This window comes from Magnolia sinica, chromosome 5 (genome assembly GCF_029962835.1).
Source record: "Magnolia sinica isolate HGM2019 chromosome 5, MsV1, whole genome shotgun sequence".
In the NCBI taxonomy this organism is placed as follows: Eukaryota; Viridiplantae; Streptophyta; class Magnoliopsida; order Magnoliales; family Magnoliaceae; genus Magnolia; species Magnolia sinica.
In genome coordinates this window covers 84,183,769-84,202,793 of record NC_080577.1, presented here as the reverse complement: position 1 = coordinate 84,202,793, position 19,025 = coordinate 84,183,769, and the positions used below count along the sequence as shown (strand labels likewise).

The 19,025-nt window shown below is 39.2% G+C and overlaps 1 protein-coding gene across 5 annotated transcripts in view; it reads right to left on the bottom strand.

The window, feature by feature from the left end:
* LOC131246225 (uncharacterized) overlaps window positions 1-9,463 on the bottom strand; it is a 67,384-nt gene extending 57,921 nt beyond the window's left edge. For all 5 annotated transcript variants that reach the window (XR_009171252.1, XM_058246140.1, XM_058246139.1 and 2 more), the window contains exon 1: window positions 9,235-9,463. Coding sequence is in view for 4 of the 5 variants with exons in the window: in XM_058246140.1 (XP_058102123.1) it covers window positions 9,235-9,327 (93 nt within the window). In the remaining variant the exon portion in view is untranslated. The remainder of the gene's footprint in view (window positions 1-9,234) is intronic.
* Window positions 9,464-19,025: the final 9,562 nt, after the last annotated feature.

Below are 19,025 nucleotides of genomic sequence, written 5' to 3'. Positions count from 1 at the left end.
TTGTTTGTAGTCATATTGATTATTCCCTCTTATATGTCGTCAATCGACAGGCATTATGGTTCTCATAGTGTATGTGGATGATATTGTTCTGTCCGATAGTAATTCGGTTGGAATGTAGGAGGTCAAAGAATTTTTTTAAGACCAAGTTTGAGATCAAGGATCTTGGTCCTCTTCGCTACATCCTAGCAATTGAAGTTGGTCACTCCTCATTCGTGTTGCTCTTGTCACAACGAAAATATGCGCTTGATCTTCTTATGGAGACCGGCATGTTAAGATGCAAACTCGCTACCACTCCCATGGATACTTCGCAAAAGCTTCGGCCAGATGATGATGCTCTTGTTTTTTATCCCGGGATGTATTAACGACTTGTAAGCCGACTCATTTACCTGACTATTACTCGCCCAAATCTCTCTTTTACGGTGGGTGTTGTTAGCCAATTCATGCAAGCTCCCCGTGCTTCACATCTCACAGCTGTATACTGCATACTTCGGTATCTAAAATCAACCCCAGGTCTTGGCCTTTGCTTTGAGTCGAATGGTCATCTTCATCTTTCTGGCTATTTCGATGTTGATTGTGCATGTAGTACTTATGATTGTCGCTCTACATCCGGCTTATGTACCTTCCTAGATGGCAATCTTATCACATGGAAGAGCAAGAAGCAACCAATTATTGCTCGGTCCTCGGCTAAAGCAGAATATCTTGCTATGGCTCATGCGATGTGTGAGCTCATGTAGCTTCACGCCCTTCTTGAAGAACTTGGCTATCCTCCTTGAGCTCCTATTCCTCTTCATTGTGACAACCAAGCGACCATCCATATTGCCTATAACCCGGTTTTCCACAAGTGAAACAAGCATATTGAGGTCGATTGTCACTTTATTCAGGAGAAAGTTGCCTGTAAAGAAATTAACACCCTTTTGTTCGATCCGAGGATCATCTTGCTAATATTCTTACAAAGTCCTTGAGTCAAGATGCTCTTCATCGTGTTCGTGATAAGTTGGGCATGATCAACATCTATGCTCCAACTTGAGGAGAAGTCTAAAGAGTGTTAGTGTATAGTGTATGTGGTTAGTGGCTCTTTTAATGTAAGTGCATGTGCACACTTTCCTCTTCTCCTGCAGTGTACTATATGCCCTATTCTAATAAAACACTGTGTGTGTTAGGGTATGTTAGCTAACATACAACATTTCCCCCAAACTCTCTTCTTTCCTCTTCTTTTATCTCACTCTTCTCCTTTTTTCTTCACACTATAATCATCAAATCATCTTCTAGTATATTTTCATGCACAAAGGGAAAAAAGATCATTCTTAAAAAACGAGATATGATCCACCATAGGAGGACGACAAGACAAAGGCCATAGCTATGAAATAGGAGAGTGCCAGAGATGGAGACAAGACTGCAGTCACTGCACAGACTATGAATGAGGTGATCATACTAGATGAGATGCAACAAACTAGAGATGAGACATAACCTTTGCTGAATATGAAGGAAACTCCCCAAGAGACAATAAGTACCAGAAGGTGCAAGTAGAAGAGAGAGCATGATATATTAAAAACCATGCCTAGCTGATAAGGGAGATTTCACTATCAACTTCTACCAAGGTGGAAGAAAATTCCCATAAAGATGTATGCCATGTTGAGGATCGATGCCAGCATCCAGCTCGAGGGCAAGTTCTTTTCAAGTCAAGTGGATTTGATGCAGGCCATGCATCCATTAGTTAAGAGTCCCAGATGGATCATACAAACTAGTTGATCGAAGATTGAAGTAAAAGAGATCATCCGATTAGACTATGGGTCCACAAATCTAATCAGATGGCTCAAAATAAGAGCGGATTGGACTATGGGCCCAAAGGTCCAATCAGGCAGCATTAAAGGTCCATATATATCAACTGGATTCCAAATAAGGCCTGAATATGCTATCGAACAGCCTGTACAGCTTGTACAACCAACCATATAGTTGTACAGTAAACCATACTGCTTGGATAGTCCATACGGTTGTAAATATAGACCTCCACAGATGAATGTAAAGAGACAAGTAGGAGGAGGATTCTTTTGTAGCATTAAATGACCTACATAGCAAGCAATTGGCTAACTGCCATTTATTATTATTATTGTAATTTAAGGATTTAACTGCCACTTATATACCAGCACCATACCCAAAATTGCCATATTGTTCTATACAGAGTTTTAGCTTGATTTACATTCAGTTATCTAGTTTCTTCTATAGTTTCCATGCAGGATTTAAATAGCAGTTGTGGAATCTGACAAGTTTAGAGAGTGAAACCAGTATGATTCACCCAGAATAGTTCCATTTTTCCTGTTTCTGTTGATTTTGGTCCCGTCTTGGTTTTGTAACTAGTTTCGTTGCCCATTGAAACCAAGATGGACTAGACATACCGAATGATATTTTCAAACATGCTTATGCCACCCTTAAGTGGACCAATAGGATGACATTTAATCCTTATTGGAATTGCTGCACAAATAGGTCTACAATAGACGACCCACAGCCACATTTATGAACCTTACGATGATGATCATTGATTTGAATACAATTTTCTTTTGATTCTTTAGCATGTCTTTCTTCCATCTTCTTTAGCATGTGTTGCTTCTTGTTCTAGTTCCTTTTCCAGTGAATCACATAGAAGACTTTTGTTTACATCAACAGTCCATTAGTCGGGCTTTATTGTCAACTATGTGGCAATTTTACAGTGGATTTTATTCTTTTAATTGCATGTCTTTTCAATCAAATGGAATCCATCTTATTTTGCAGCATCACCCCATGTTAGAAGGGCCATATCTGGAAATTCTCACTGATTGAACAATCATAAACCTCATATTGGAGAATCTTTTAGTAAAATAATGGACAGTCAAAGGAACTTCGGTTGAGTTTTTTTTACAACCTTATATTTTCTTTCCCTACAAGTCCTCCAATAGAGTGGTCAGGATGGTAGGTCAATGTGATTTTTGAGCTATGAGCCATTCAAGTTATCGCATGCCTAATGATTGGTTTGGGCTTCGTCCACATAGTCAAACCCTAGTGAAAAAGATCCTAGCATGCAGCATGAACTGCAAGGAACTTCTATGTAGTACTGATGCATGACCGATGCATGAACTAAGTAACATGTGAAATTAAATAACCGAATTAAGATATTTAACAAAAAAACACAAACGTCGCTATATCCATCACAAATATCATGAAAATTAAAAGAAAATCATGCGTAATCCTGGCCTAAGCTACGAACATCGTAACATAAGATCATTAAATAAAACGAAACTAGGATCTAATGGATGTAGGGACATCCAATTAGCATAGGTTATAGTCTATTTTAAAATAGGAAACCTCATACATCATAGGGTGAAAATTAGGGTTTGGGTGATTTGGGGAAAGTTAGGGATTTTAGGTTTAGGGTTAGGGTTTCAAGGATAGAGGAATGTGGTTTTGATATAATGACGGTGGAAAGCCAAAGGGGCAGGTGGGATTCACACGTGTGGTCTTACAATCACAGTGTGGCGTGGGAGGATGGATTTAGGGCGGTTGGGGTTTGGTTTGTAGATGGGTATGGGAAAGTTAGGTTTTTGAGAAAACAAAGATTTGATATGGGAGAATTAAGAACCTGAAGAGAATACCTGAATGGGAAAGAAAAGAAAAGATGGTATGGGGATAGATGAAGACCTCGCACCTTCGTTAATAAAGATTAGCCTCGCACCAATCTTCCTTCCAAATCACATGGAAGTATCTTCAAATCGTATGAAGATGGGAGAAGAAAGCAAGAACTTTTCTCTCTTTTTTTTTTTTTTAAAATCACGAAATTCAATGAGGAAGAGGTCACACACTCTCCTCTTTTTATCGATCCAAGAAGTTTCAAAAATTACAAAAATCCCTGTCTTATGAGCTTTAACGAAAATAGCCCTAGTCTAAATAAAATCAACTAAAACATCCATAATGTATCCAAATATAAAATAATCAAAAACAAAATCCTAAAATATGATAAAGTCTAAAACTGATATGGACGATCAACGATCAATGGCCCGATCATATGATCCATGCGATCCAATGGCCCGATCGTTGCGTCCCTCCGATCCAACGGTCTGGATTACTCCAAAAGGCAGCCCATGTGCATCTTCCCAGTTTGGGGTCTTCCAGATGCTCGCACATACACATGGGGCCTTCAGCACGATCACGGGTACTTGCCTAGCCACAGGGAAAGTGGTGCAGCCTGCCTACTCCTCTGATACGTATGAAGGGTGTAGGTGACTTGATGTCCTCATCAAGTACCCTCCCCACAATGCACGTTGCGAACATGTAATGATTGGAGCTGTTAGAAATGAAGCATGTGCCGCATACTAGCATCCCGCTTTGAATACTAATACACAGTATCCAATAATGCATATAAATGATCTTAGATTAGTAAGTACTGACATAGAGATAAGGTGCTTGCTGACTATAGTGCCCTCGTTATAAAGGAGGAGATCAAATGGGGCCAACACTCTCAGGCTACCTGGCTTAAAGATGGTGATAAGAATACCAAGGTTTTTCATGGCATAGCCAATGCCAGATCCAGGGTCAATTGCATCTCTTCTCTCTTGGTCGAAGGCTCTAGGATGTCTCCCTAGAAGAGTAAGATTCTCTCCTAGAAGAGTAAGCTTCTCTCCCTAGAAGAGTACGCTTCCCTTGTTGGAGGGTAGAATCACTCTGATCAAAGCCTCCCTCTCCAACCTCTCTTCATTTGCTTTTCCTTTTTTGCTGCCCCAAGTCAGTCATGGATAGAATTGATAAACTTAGAAGGGATTTTCTATGGCGTGGTGTTTCATCCTCTGGTAAATTCCATTTGATGAATTGGAAAGAGGACTATTCTCCTCCCCCTGCTGAAGGGGTGGGGATTAAGAGATTGGAGGAGGTTAACTCGGCTCTACTAGGTAAATGAATCAGGAGGTTTGGTAATGAAGAGGAAATGTGCCATCGTTGCTAAATATGGCTCTACCCATATGGGTTGGAGGATTAAGGAGTCTATTTCATATTGGGCCTCTCACATATGGAAATTTATCGCCAGGATGACCCCTATTGTTCAAGAGGCTATGGGTTTTGCACTGGGTGATGGATCTCGTATCCACTTCTGGGGAGGACATTTGGTGCGGTAACACCCCTCTTTGTGGCGTCTCCCCTTCCCTCGCGGCTATTTGTGTTGTTCCGGAGATTTTTATAGCAGAATGTTAGTGTGGTTATCAAGGATAGGGGAGTGTGGGATCCCCCCTGCCAACAGAATCACCGAGACGATGAGGCCGATCATCTAATCTCCCTTCTCTTGTGCTTACAAGGTTTCAGACCTATTATGAGAGAATCAAATTCGTTGATCTAGAAGTTCCACTCATCTGGCTCTTTTCGATAAAATCCTTTCATGTCAAGTTATCGCATTCTTCCTCTGAGCCCCCCAACTGCCATGCCTTGCCAACTTGGTTCTCTAGTGCTCCTCCAAAGGCCTAGCTGGTAGAAACCGTATCCTTACCTTAGATAATCTTCGCAAAAGGTCTATGGTCCTTCTCGATGTATGCATGTTATGCTACAAGGATGTTGAATCAGTGGACCACTTGTTCACCCACTACTCTTTCACAAGGAAAGTTTGGTTCAATGTGCTTCAATTGTTTAAAATCCATTGGGTTATGTTGGGATCGATTAAAGTCTTATTCCGCTCTTGGGTCTCTGAAGGTTGGAAGAAATACAGGAAATCTAATTGAGATTTCTCTTCTAGTTGTCCTTTGGTGCATCTCGAAAGAACGCAACAACCACTGCTTCAATAATAAAAGCAGTTCAGTCTTGGGGGTTTTCAATGGGGTTCTCAATTCTGTGGGAGTGGAGCAATTCGGTCTTAAAGGGGTTTTTAACAGGATTCTTAGTTTTGTGAGAGGGTGGCTTTCTAATTAGCTCTAGGTTGTGGGAGTCTTTTGGACTTTGTATTGTATCCTCTCTTTTTTATCTCCTGTCTTTATTGTTCTTTCCTTTTTTGGGGACTTTTTGGGCGTTTTGAATATATTTAGTACCTTTCACACACACACACACACACACAAAAAGCTCTCAGATTTTTTTATAAGGATGCTATTTGTGAGACCATTATTGATTTTTATTATTCCTCGCTATCGGAGGAGCCCTGGCAGCAACCAAGACTAGATAAGTTGGCCTTTGATTGCTCTCCTCGGAGGAGGCTGCCTCTCTTAAGGCGCTTGTTTGCAAGGAGGAGGTTGAGGTTGCGGTTATGGATCTAGAAAGGGACAAAGCTCTAGGTCTTAATGGCTTTCTTCCAAACCCTTTAGGACTTGATCAAGCCAGATTTAATGGGCTTCATTGAGGAATTCTTTGGCTTAGGTTGTTTGCCAGCTGAAATGTATTGCTCCTTTATTGCTCTGATCCTAAATATTCAAGGAGTTGAAAGCTTGAAAGATTTTATGCCTATAAGAATAGTGCTTATAAAATTGTTGCTAAAATCCTTAATCAGAGATTTAGGTCCGTTCTCCCTAAGGTTATTTCCCCGATCTAGATTGCCTTCATTGTTGGGAGGCAAATTCTCGATAGTGCACTTATTGCACACGAGCGTCTGGGTTCCTAACACAGAGCTTGCAATCAAGGCATTCTGTGTAAATTAGATATGGGAAAAGCGTATGACCATGTTGACTGGTGCTTCCTTGATTACATGTTAGCACATATTGGGTGTGAGGCCAAATGGAAACTATGGATCAAAGCTTGTGTTTCTTCGGCTAGATTCTCAGTCCTTATTAACGGCGCCCATTTTAGGTTCACTCATGCCTCCAGGGGTCTTTGTTAGGGAGACCCCTTGTCTCCCTTTCTATTTTTGGTGGTTTCAAAAGCGCCAAGTAGGATGTTGATCAAGGGTCAATCTACCAGGCTTTTCGGGATTTTGAGGTCGAGAATGTTCCTCAAAGAATCAGCCACGCAATTTGCCAATGATACCCTTATCTTCTACGAGACTAAAGCATCTATGGTGGACAATCTTAGGAAAATCATCATATGCTTCAAAGTTGTTTCGAGCCTTAAGGTTAATTTAGTGAAAAGCGAGATGCTTGGGGCTCACATGTCTGAGGAGGTCGATCAGTTTGCCGACATCTTTGGATGCCAAACCGGATCCTTTCTTTCTTATTTTGGCTTGCCTTTGTGCTTAGGTAAACTAGCTAAGCATCTTTAAGAATCAGTGATTCAGTGTATGAAGAGGAATCTCTCGTTGTGGAAAAGTAGACTTCTATCCTTAGGAAGTAGAATTACTCTGATTAAGGCGGCCCTCTCCAACCTAACTCTCTACTTCATGTCATTGTTGTTGTTCGCAAGTTTGATAAGGTAAATTCAACCCTCCTAGGTAAATGGGTTTGGAGATTTAGAGTGGAAGAGTGTAGTTGGTGGAGATCTATTGTTGTCAAGAAATACGGCTTATCTGTTAGGGGCTAGTGGATAAAGGAATCGTCTCTTTACCATGCGCCTTTCATTTGGAAAGTTGTTGCTTGTTTGGCCTGTTTAGTGTTTTTTAGAATTTTTCTGTAGGGGATGGGTCGAAGACCAAATTATGGGAGGATATATGGTGCGGAGATTCCTCGCTTCATGATTCCTTTCCTTCTCTGGCCCGCCTTTGCCCTATCGCCAACATCTAGGTGGCCAGTTGCTTCTTGACTTCTGGTAATTGAGGTATTTGGAGTCCCCCTTGTCGTCGAAATTTGACGGATTTTGAGTTTGATGAGCTGTCGATTTTCAAGTGCAAGGAAAATCGAGGACTTTCTCGGTGAAATCCCTCTATAGGCTCGTAGCTCAGCACAGGAAATCTAAAGCCTATTCTCATACTAGTCATGTATGGTCCTATGGAACTCCTACAAATGTGGCAACATTTGCGTGGCTTGCAAGTAAGAATACTATCCTAACCATCAACAACCTTCGCAAAAGGGCAATGGTGTTGCCTAACATCAACCTCCTTTGCCTTGGAGATGCAGAGTTGGTGGAACATTTGTTCATCCATTGTCCTTCTGCTTCGAAAGTTTCGGACGTTGTTCTATCCTCTTTCAAGGTGTTTTGGGTGATGCCAAATTTTATCAAGGACTTGTTTTGGTCTTCGCATGTTTGCAGGAACGGTAGACGGAGCTCATCACGATGGAGGGTTGCCCTCCTATTTGTTCTTTGGGTGATTTGGGGCAAAAGGAATAGCCATTGTTTTTGCAATATGAATAGCTTGCCTAGGGGTTATTAGTTGGGTTTATTTGTATAAGGAGATTGGTTGCCCTAAGTGGGTGCCTTTTTCTCTTCTTTTTTTTTCTTTGTTCTGTTTTTCTATTGTCTTTTGTTAGCTTTTTGACCTTTAATAAATTGCATTATCTTTCAAAATAAAATAAAATTATACAAGGTATACACTGAATCTAAATCATTCACTGGAATTACCCATCAGGCCATACGTGTGTGTAAAAGAAATTGTCATATCTACCTAGTAGGACAATAAGTGGCTATTTACCCAGCAGATTAACTTCCAACATGCGTGCCACATCCGTATGTGAGCAACATCCACCCCATCCAGTGGGTTAGCTCCAACAAGAGGATCACCTTTAGTAAAAATCAACCCTATCCATTCATTAGGTCGACAACAACAACAACAGCAACAGTAGCAACAAAAGCAGCAGCAGCAAGCAGTATGGAGAGAATACCAACAAGCGTTATGGTGAAATGTGCAATGAGAACAACAATAATAAGTAGTATGGTCTGTGTGATGAGATGTCAAAGAGTCAACTCGCACATCACCTGCCCTGAAATCCATACCCTTCATATTCATATTCCCACGGTGAACATTTAAAAAATAATAATAATAATAATAAATTTTTTTAAAAAGTCGGGCAGTGCCACTCATCAGGTGGATTGCATCTGTATGAGAAGGAAACAGATGTTTAGGATAAAAAATTAACGCCATCAGTATTCAACACAAACGTGTTGCAAAAGTGATTAGCGGGCTCGACTGATTTTTGGGCAGGGGAAAATTCACGTGGGAACCACGTAATGGGTGGCACGGATTTAGCACATGTTTTCTGGGACGGTATGTGTATGCAGCGAATTGCCTCTTCAATATCTCCTCTCGATAATGAATTTCCTATTTCTCAGGTTTAGTTACATGATTCAATACAAAGAACAAAACAAAAACAAAATTCAATTTCATAACGAAAATTCGTAGAGAGAGAGAGAGAGAGAGAGAGAGAGAGAGAGAACCTGAGTATTTTTGGGAGGAAGGGAAGAAAAGGCTCCAAGAAATGGTAGGAGATTTAGAAGAAGAAGAAAGACGATCGCTTTAGCTCTCTCCATTCCTCCACTCTTCGACCTTTGCTCGACTGATTTTCAATATCCTCTCTCCGTCTTCCCACTGCTTCGTCGCACGGGAAATATGTGCGATCTTGTCACACGTGTGAGAGAATACTCTTGCAGGATCGGACCAACTCATCAGGTAGTGCTCCTGCCTGCCACCAAACCATTACGGAAGCGGATTGCCTGTGACCCGGGCACAGACAAATTTCCCGTGCGACGGGGCTGTGTGGGGCCCAGAGAGATTTCTGTGACAGATTCACTCCGTCCATCTGTTTTTAAAAACCGCAGTAGGACAGGATTCTAAACATCAAGCAGATCCAAAACTCAGGTGGGCCACACCAACGAAGAAGTAAGAACAGAAACGTCCACCGTTGAAACCTTCCTGGATCTGACCATGATCTTTATATGCCATCCAAACCGTTCATAGGATTATTACCACTCAGATAAACTATAGGAACAAATATGATACTAATACAAAACTTCTGTCAGCCCCAGGCGTTCAATCCCTACTGTTCCGTGTGGTATGGCTCACATGAGTTTTGAATATGCCTGATTTTTAGAATCTAGTACTGTTGTGATATTTCAAAACAGATGAACGGAGTGGATTTCTAATGGACAAACTATGGGCCCCATATATCCTCAGGCACAGGAATATTTATGTGCCCTGTCAATCCGCTCCGAAGTCCTAACCCTTTCGAGTCACTCGGATTGGGTCAACTTGTGACCGATTGAGTCAGTCCGAGTCGCCAGGTAAAAAATTTTAAAAAAAAGTCATCTACTCGTACCATGACCGCCAGTAAATGTTTTCATACCCACCGTCCCTATTATCCCATTCTCAAGTATCAATGTTTTTATCCTCTCACTTTTTATATTTTTAGAGTCTTTTACCATTGTAAAACCCAGCGGCATTTCTAAATGCTCATGAAATTTACTTTTCAAAACTGAATTAGTCACACGAACACGCTATTTGAAGACGAAAATACTATTGCTTCATTAGATATACTCGTGAATGCCACCATTCAATACCAGAAAAGGGGCCAGATGCCATAGTTAAAGAGATATGGCTACAGGTTATAACTGTAGCCACTTGTAGCATAGCCATCACTTCATCAAATTCTTAGTCATTAGTGCTATGGCTACCGATCTAAACCGTAGTCATTGCTTCTGTAACGAAAATTACATATAAATATGATAATTGAGTGAGCCTAACGTGAAATTAAACAAGCCTAACATGCCTAAAATGAAATTGAACGAGCCTCGAAGGAAACCAAGCGAGGCAAACATGAAATTTAACGAGCCTCAAGGAAAATTAAGCGAGGTAAACAAGAAATTCAACGGGGCTAACATGAAATTGAGCGAGGCAAACTACATATTCAGCGAGATAAATATGAAATTCAATGAGGCAAACTGAAAATTGAGCGAGTCTAACATGAAATTAAGCAAGGCAAACTGAAAATTGAGCGACGCAAATATGAAATTGAGCGACGCAAATATGAAATTGAGCGAGACAAACTGAAAATTGAGCGAAGCTAGCATGAAATTAAGCGAGGCAAAAAAGAAATTGAGCGAAGAAAATTGAAAATTCAGCGAGGCAAACATGAAATTGAACGAGGCAAACTCGAAATTAAGCGAGACTCCGAGGAAATTGAGCGATGCAAATTGGAAATTGAGCAAGACAAACATAAAATTGAGTAAGGCAAACTGAAAATTAAGTGAGGCAAACATGAAATTCACCGACGCACTGGAAATTTAGCAAGGCTAACATGAAATTGAGCGAGGCAAACCGGAAATTGAACGAGGCTCAAAGGAAATTGAGCAAGGCAAATATGAAATTGAGTGAGGCTTAGAGGAAATTGAGCGATGCAAACTGTATATTGAGCAAGGCAAACACAAAATCGAGCGAGGAAAATATGAAATTCAGCAAGGCAAACTAAAAATTAAGCAACGCAAACAAGAAATTGAGCGATGCAAACTCGAAATTAGTGAGACAAAAAATGAAATTCAAAGAGGCAAATTGGAAATTGAGCGAGGCTAACATGAAATTGAGCGAGGCAAACTGGAAATTGAGCGAGGCTAACATGAAATTCAGTGAGGCAAACATGAAATTTAACGAGCATCAAAGGATATGAGGGCATTTAGTGTTTGGAGCCTCATTGAATTTCATGTTTGCATCGCTCATTTCCTGTTTGCCTTGTTGAATTTCATGTTTGCCTTGCTCAATTTCTTTTAATGCTTGTTGAATTTCATGTTTGCCTCGCTGAATTTCGTGTTAGCCTCGTTGAATTTCTAATAAGCCTCACTTAATTTCCTATTTGCCTCGCTCAATTTCATGTTAGCCTCACTCAATTTCCAGTTTGACTCGTTGAATTTCATGTTTGCTTCACTGAATTTCTAATTTGCCTCGCTCAATTTCATGTTTGCTTCACTCAATTTTCTTTGAGCTTCGCTTAATTTCATGTTTGTCTCGTTCAATTTTAAGTTTGCCTTGCTCAATTTTATGTTTTCCTCGTTCAATTTCTAATTTGCCTCGCTCAATTTTCTCTTTGCCTCACTCAATTTCCAGTTTGCCTCGCTCAAGTTTATTTTTGCCTTACTCAATTTCTAGTTTTTCTCATTCAATTTCCTATTTGCCTCGCTCAATTTCATGTTAGCCTCACTCAATTTCCAGTTTGCCTCGCTAAATTTCATGTTTGCCTTGCTGAATTTTCAATTTGCTCGCTCAAATTTTAGTTTGTCTCGCTGAATTTTCACTTTGTCTCGCTGAATTTTCAGTTTGTATTGCTTAATTTCCAGTTTGTCTCGCTTAATTTCATATTAGCCTCACTCAATTTTCAGTTTGCCTCCCTCAATTTCATGTTTGCTTCGTTCAATTTTCAGTTTGTCTCGCTCAATTTCATGTTTGCTTCGCTCAATTTTCAGTTTGCCTTACTCAAATTCCTCTTTGCCTCGCTTAATTTCCAATTTGTCTCGCTAAATTTCATGTTTGCCTTGTTCAATTTCTAATTTACCTTGCTCAATTTCCTCTTTGCCTCGCTGAATTTCATGTTTTCCTCACTGAATATCCATTTTGCCTCGCTCAATTTCCAGTTTGCCCCACTCAATTTCCTTTTAGCCTCGCTTAATTTCATGTTTGCCTCACTCAATTTCCTTCGAGGCTCATTGAATTTCATGTTAGGATCGCTCAATTATCCATAGTTATATATACTTTTCGTTATAAAAGTAATGGCTATGGTTTAGATCCATAGCCAAAGAAGTAATGGATATGCTACAAATAGCTACGGTTAAAATCTGTAGCCATAGTTCTTCACCCATGGCCTTTGGCCCTTTTCCTGGTATTAGACGGTGGCACCCTAATATCCATGTTGCCACCATGGATAAGATAAAGAGTTCCACGATGCCACCATGAATGTAAGGGTATTTTCGTCTGCAAATAGTGTGTCCATACAAAATGATTTAATTTTAGAATGTAAAGTTTGGGAGAGTTTAGAAAAGCCATTGGGTAAAAGGTGAGGTTATAGTGGTAAAAAAACTCTTCTTTTTTTTAAAAAAAAAAGTAAATTGTACATTAAATAGGAGGCCCCTTGGCACATGCCTTCCAACCCACACATCAAGTAAACTTGATCATGATAACAGATGCAGTAAAAATCAAACAATCCAATTAATAGGTAAGCCCAGCTATAGAAAACAATGGATAATCAATAAAAAGCCTCAAAACTCACCACATGGCTCATATGATAGACTTATATGAACTTTGATGATCCACATTTTATTGGCAGTTCTGATTGCTTTTAATCATGTGAGTGTGCTAGAATTGATATGGAAGCTCAATACAAACCAATCAATTTTAATCCCAAGCGGCAAAATAAGTAGATACATCCAATATAAATGTATATAACAAATTCTGAAAAGACCAATCACTTAGTCAAACACTTGTAAAATTTGATAACGATCACGTGATAATTAAAGAGTGTGATTCTTCTTTCAAAGATGGATTACTTTGTGTCTTCCGCAAGAAAGGACTTTAAAAAAAACTAGTGCAAATCAAACAAAAGAAATAACTCATAATCGATCACCAAAAGCAAATGTAATATTGCATCTCTTAAAAGAACTTGCTTTTAATATAAGATAAAGAACAAATTCAATGTATGAGTGTAGACTTATATTACAACTAAGGACTATAATTAAGAATGACTGTGACTGGATTATTGCTACTCCTAAGATAAGTTGACATAAAGGAAATTGATACGATATATTTGATTGATTTTGAGATTTGATTGTTATTGGATTGAGTTGTCTTACTCTATTGAATTCCTCTACTATTAATAGATTTCTATTGTAGCTTATCCTTGCAGATTATTATTCTATTATTGCAATAGTTACAAGAGTCAAAAACCTCTCTATAAATCCTTAATGTGGGCCTCGAAAAAATAGAGCCAATCATGTAGAACCCACCAAGTGAATTTATAGGTTTTGGGTTGTTGTTTTCTATAATGTTACTCACCGGATGATTAGATAGGATCGATATTAGGATCGGTGTTTGGGGCATTTCATCACTATAGTTAATCTCACTTGTTGCTTGAGTTGAGATGTTATGCAGTCTATACCCTATGAATTTGTAGGTTTTTGGGTTGTTTTCTATAGTGTTATCCACACAATGATTGGATATGATTGATTTTTGTAGGTAAGTACATAAAAGTTCTTCTCATTGAACAAGTGGCAAATATTTTTTTAAGATCAAGATTGTTGATCTAGTGGGTTGCCATGTTAATAGCCAATAAACCAACATACCAGTGATCGGACAACTTTGATCATTCCTTTGTTATGATTTTTAATACGGCCTGTCAACATAGTAGCCAATTAGAACAATTAGTGTGAAGATTATTATACAATCCTCTACCTATGTTGTATATAGAGAAAATCTAGCTTATGAAAAGGGTAAAAATAAAATAAAATTGAGACCATATGATAAGATCCGTGACGGTTCTTGATAGAGTGGAATGGAGAACAAGATTTATATAGCTAATCTGAATTAATTGGGATAAGGCTTAGATGATAATGATGATACTACAAGATTCAAGATTCATGAGAATTGGTACTCAACTAGGGTTGTTTTATTTTTTATTTACCAGTGTAATCCATGGTAAATAAGTCATGGCTATTTACACATGTAAATGCAGCAGTCGGTCTTAATGCTGACGTTGATCGGGAGCTTGTTTAATGCATGACGTTGGTTGTTCGGGAGCTTGTTTAATGCATTCGCACGTAAAAATTTTGGGGGCCAGTATGATGTATGTATCTTATCCACGCCATCCATCTGTTCTGCCAGCTCATTTTAGAGTATGAGCTTAAAAATGATGCAAATCCAAAGCTCAAGTGAACTACATCACAAGGAAATGGTAGAAATTGAACACCCAACATTGAAAACTTCTTAAGGGCCACATAAGTTTTGGATCCAGTTGATATTTTGTGTACCTTTCATACATGCCAATGTGATCTTATGAACGGGTTGGATGATAAATACACATCCTATAGGACCTAAAAAGGTTTCAATTTTGAATGGTAGATATCATTGACCCCCCACCTGGGTTTCTGTGGTGCGGTCCACTTGAGCTTCCAGCTTGCCTTAATTTTTGGCTCAAGCCCTAAAATGAGATGCTAAAATGGATGGACCGCATAGATCACACACACACATCACGGTAGGGCCCACATATTTTAACAAAACTCAATTCCTAATTGATTTCATGCATTTTGACACTGAGGCTTAATTATACAAGTATTTTTCCCCTCATTCAAACACCCTTCAAAAGTAATTATTAATTATTTTCCAACATTTACAATTGTAATTATTTTTTTTACACATGCACGCACACCCCACACACTCATGCTAGTGGAATTTCACCATATATGGATACTCGAACCCTTGACCGGGTGTTGAAACTCCTGAGAGTCTACCACCCGAGCAAGAGTAAGGATCCAACATTTACAATCGTAATTGAAAAACCAAACAACCCCCTAACAAATGGGAGCAACTCTAGTTGTAATAGATTAATTCAATCATTTGACATGGAAAATAGGTTTGATTTGTCAGAGTACCACATGAGTGAAAAATCTAGGGCACTCATCAGTTGAATTCTGCCATGTCAATATCTTGGCTCAAAAATCATTATTGTGGACCACCATGGCTGTTAGATGGGACAATACTTTTTACTCACACTTGTGATATAAACTAAGTGGCATTCAAAGTAGTATCTAACAATGGTGGTGCATTATTCCTTGCCTATCTAGGCCATGTTTCAACCATCCAAATTGTTTATATGATAGACCTTATCGTAGGGGGAGGATACACAACAAATTTCTTAGATTGGACCATTTCAAACCTTTGATCATCTAAATCAAGGTTGGCTCTAGATGGACCTGGACTTATACAAGGCCAGTGATTAGGTGGCCCATTGCAACCCCTACCCATGATGGGGAGGAAGCAAGGGAGAAACAAAAATTGGATGGAGAAACCCATGTGACTAATTTAGGTCTTGTGGGCATGCAACCTATCTCTGGGATTGTACAAGTGGGCCCATGGTTCAATCATCCAAATCTCCCATCATTTTATTTTCTTTGAAACCTGTAATCTAACAAATTGAAGGCCTTCATACTCACCCCCAATAATCAGCCATCCTTCTGTTTTCGCACCAAACACATGTTCTTCAAACTAATCACAATCTCCTTTAGTCCAGGGGCAACTCCTTCACCCAAATTCATATAAACTGAATGTGGATGGTTCAGTTAGAACTGATATTTGGAAAGAAATCTTATAAATCTACATAGAACGAATAAACAAAAATGCACCTAAGAACAGCTAATCAATCCTATTCGTCGAATAAATTTTAACCGAACCACTTCATCAAAAAAATTTCAATCAAATTGTACAAAACATCAATTCGTCAATTCGTCGGGCCACGGACAATCGAAACAGATCACTACATTTGACATCTATTTCCTTCTTCAACGAAACCAATGCTCCTTTTCTTCTGTTTGCCCATTTGAATTCATAGTTAGAAAACCCGAAAATTCGATTTGCCATGCATCTGAGTTGGGTTGAATCGGGTTAACTCGAAGATTCAACCTGACCTGACTTGATAGTTAATAGCTATAAATAAAAATAATAGGGATAGTAAAAAAATATATATTTACAGTAGTTATATTCATATGATTATTATAGAATGGAAATGGAAATTCAATTAAGCAAAAGGAACAATATGAGAATGCACTTTCAGATTCTTAAAGAAAATGCCTGTATGACCTGAATTTTATCTATTATCTCACCTGTCCAAACACCTCCACTGTTTTTCAGTCAGCTTCCACCACTTATGCACTACCATTCATGAATGCATCTTGAAAAAGCATCCTTTATTGAAGATTACAGCATTTCAATGGGTGTATAGATGAAAAATAGATTAGATCAGTAAAAGCAAGATCTAGAAGTGGCTGAGACATTTGAAACAATTCAGCAAAGAGTAGAAACCATCATTATGAGAAAATTTATAAAGCCCACAAACAGTGAATTCAAATTAGAGCTTGTTGAGAATCTTGACTGCGTTTGGATGTTTGATTGGAATAATTCAATTCAATAAAGAGTCAATGATCAAGGGTTCACCCAAATCTGTTGCAATTGCTAGTTGTTGAAGTAGAACTTGAAATGTGTGGAATTGCAATCAGGGGTTTGGTTAACATCACAAATCAAAATACTGTCATCTACAATTTCAGTTCAATGAGATTACAAATGCATTCTTCAGGAGCTAATCCTCTGCTTCTGGAAGCATCATTGCACCTCAAGAGCATGTACTATTCATGTGGCAACTGGTTGATGGTCTGAACCAGGCCTCCTGTGGGCTCTGTCATTTTCTACTAATAAAATTTGTTTTGATTGGACTACATTATCGATCTAATCCTCTCCCAGGAATGTGATCCATTTAAGACTCTTTAAAAAAAAAAAAAACCTTTTACAGCATGTTTGGTAGCAGCTCTCTAGCTCTCCTGCGACAGAGAAGGAGAGAGATAGAGAGAGGTTTGCAGTGATCCATTTTCTCCTTCTTCGTTGATTCTTCTTCTTTGTTGAGGTTTTACAAATGCCTGTTGGAAGGTGAAACTTGGGCTAAAGGGGTTTCATGGGGTGCTGTATCACGTGGCCGGTTCAGATCTTGTATTCATATCACAGGAGATGAGTTCTCAAAATTTTTTTGTAGAGTTGTGATTTTACTTAGGATTTTTTCTCTCTCTCTCTCTCTCTCTCTCTCTCTCTCTCTATCTATATATATATATATATATATATATATATATATATATATATATATATATATATATAAGATACTATGCGCTCGACCTCACGATTAGCTCCCGTGAGGTCGAGCTGTGTGGGCTCCACCGTGATGCGTGTCGACCATCAACACCGTGAATTTGATGGGTACCCTCTAAATTATGGGATATCCCAAAAATCAGCTGTATAAGGAACTCAGGTGGGCCATACCATCAAAAATCATGTGAAACACCGTTAAAACATATAAAAGCACCTGGTGGGGCCCACCTGAGTTTTGAATGCTACTGAAACTTGGTCTGAACCCTCATGAAAGTGGGACACACATAATGGATGGGTTGGATTTGCAAACCACATCTCGGCGGGCCCAAAAAACTGATTATGAATGTTTTAATGGTGCACGGCCCCTCCCCACTTCTGTACGTGGTGTGACCCACATAAGTCACGGATTGACTTGATTTTTGATACCTAGACCCACGATGGATTGCTGCATCTGACTGATGGGTTAGATGTTTGAAACGCATCATGATGGGGCCCACACAATTCGACCTCACGGGACGGACTCGTGAGGTCGAGCGCATAGTACCTTTTCCCATACATACACACACATCTCTCTCTTTTTTTTTTTTTTTTTACACGCGCTCTCTCTGAACCCCTTCACTTATAATCTTTTTTTTTTTTTTTACACACCCCCACACACTCACGCTGGTGGAATTTCACCACCTATGGGTACTCGAACCCCTGACCGGGAGTTGAAACTCCTGAGAGTCTACCACCCTATAATCTAAAACATGCTTTTTTGTCATGTTTGAGGTTATAGCTAAAAGCCATAATCCGATTACAGCTTGCAATTTGTTTACAGACAAATACACCGATCCAAATGCACCATGTAATCTAATGACCTATAATTAGATTGTAACTCAAAGATTTTACGGGCATCCAAACACCCTTAAGTAGAATCCATTCTACACTTTGGAATGGAATATTTTAAAAGAGAAGCTGTCAGAAGTAGCCTCTGCTTACCAAACACACTCTTTGTTCACTGGCATGCCACCACAGCCCAGTCGCTAACCAATCTATCAAAGAAAAATTTTCAATCTAGCCCGTGTGTGCAGCAATGACCTGCAGCAACAAATAAGATGTGTGATTAATTCTAGTTTGCTCGCGGCTTCTTTCTGTTTATTTGGCCTCCCCACTGGTCAAATATCGCAGCATCTAAGGCAGATTTTAACCAGATAAATTATACATTCCCTATCTTATCCACTTATCGAAAAGATGTAAGAAACGTTTTATCTTGCACAGGTTGTCTAGAGAAGGCAAGCTGTCCATAGTTTGCCTCACCCATTTATACTTCGTTGAGTGAGGAAAATAAGAACAGGCTGTCCCTGGA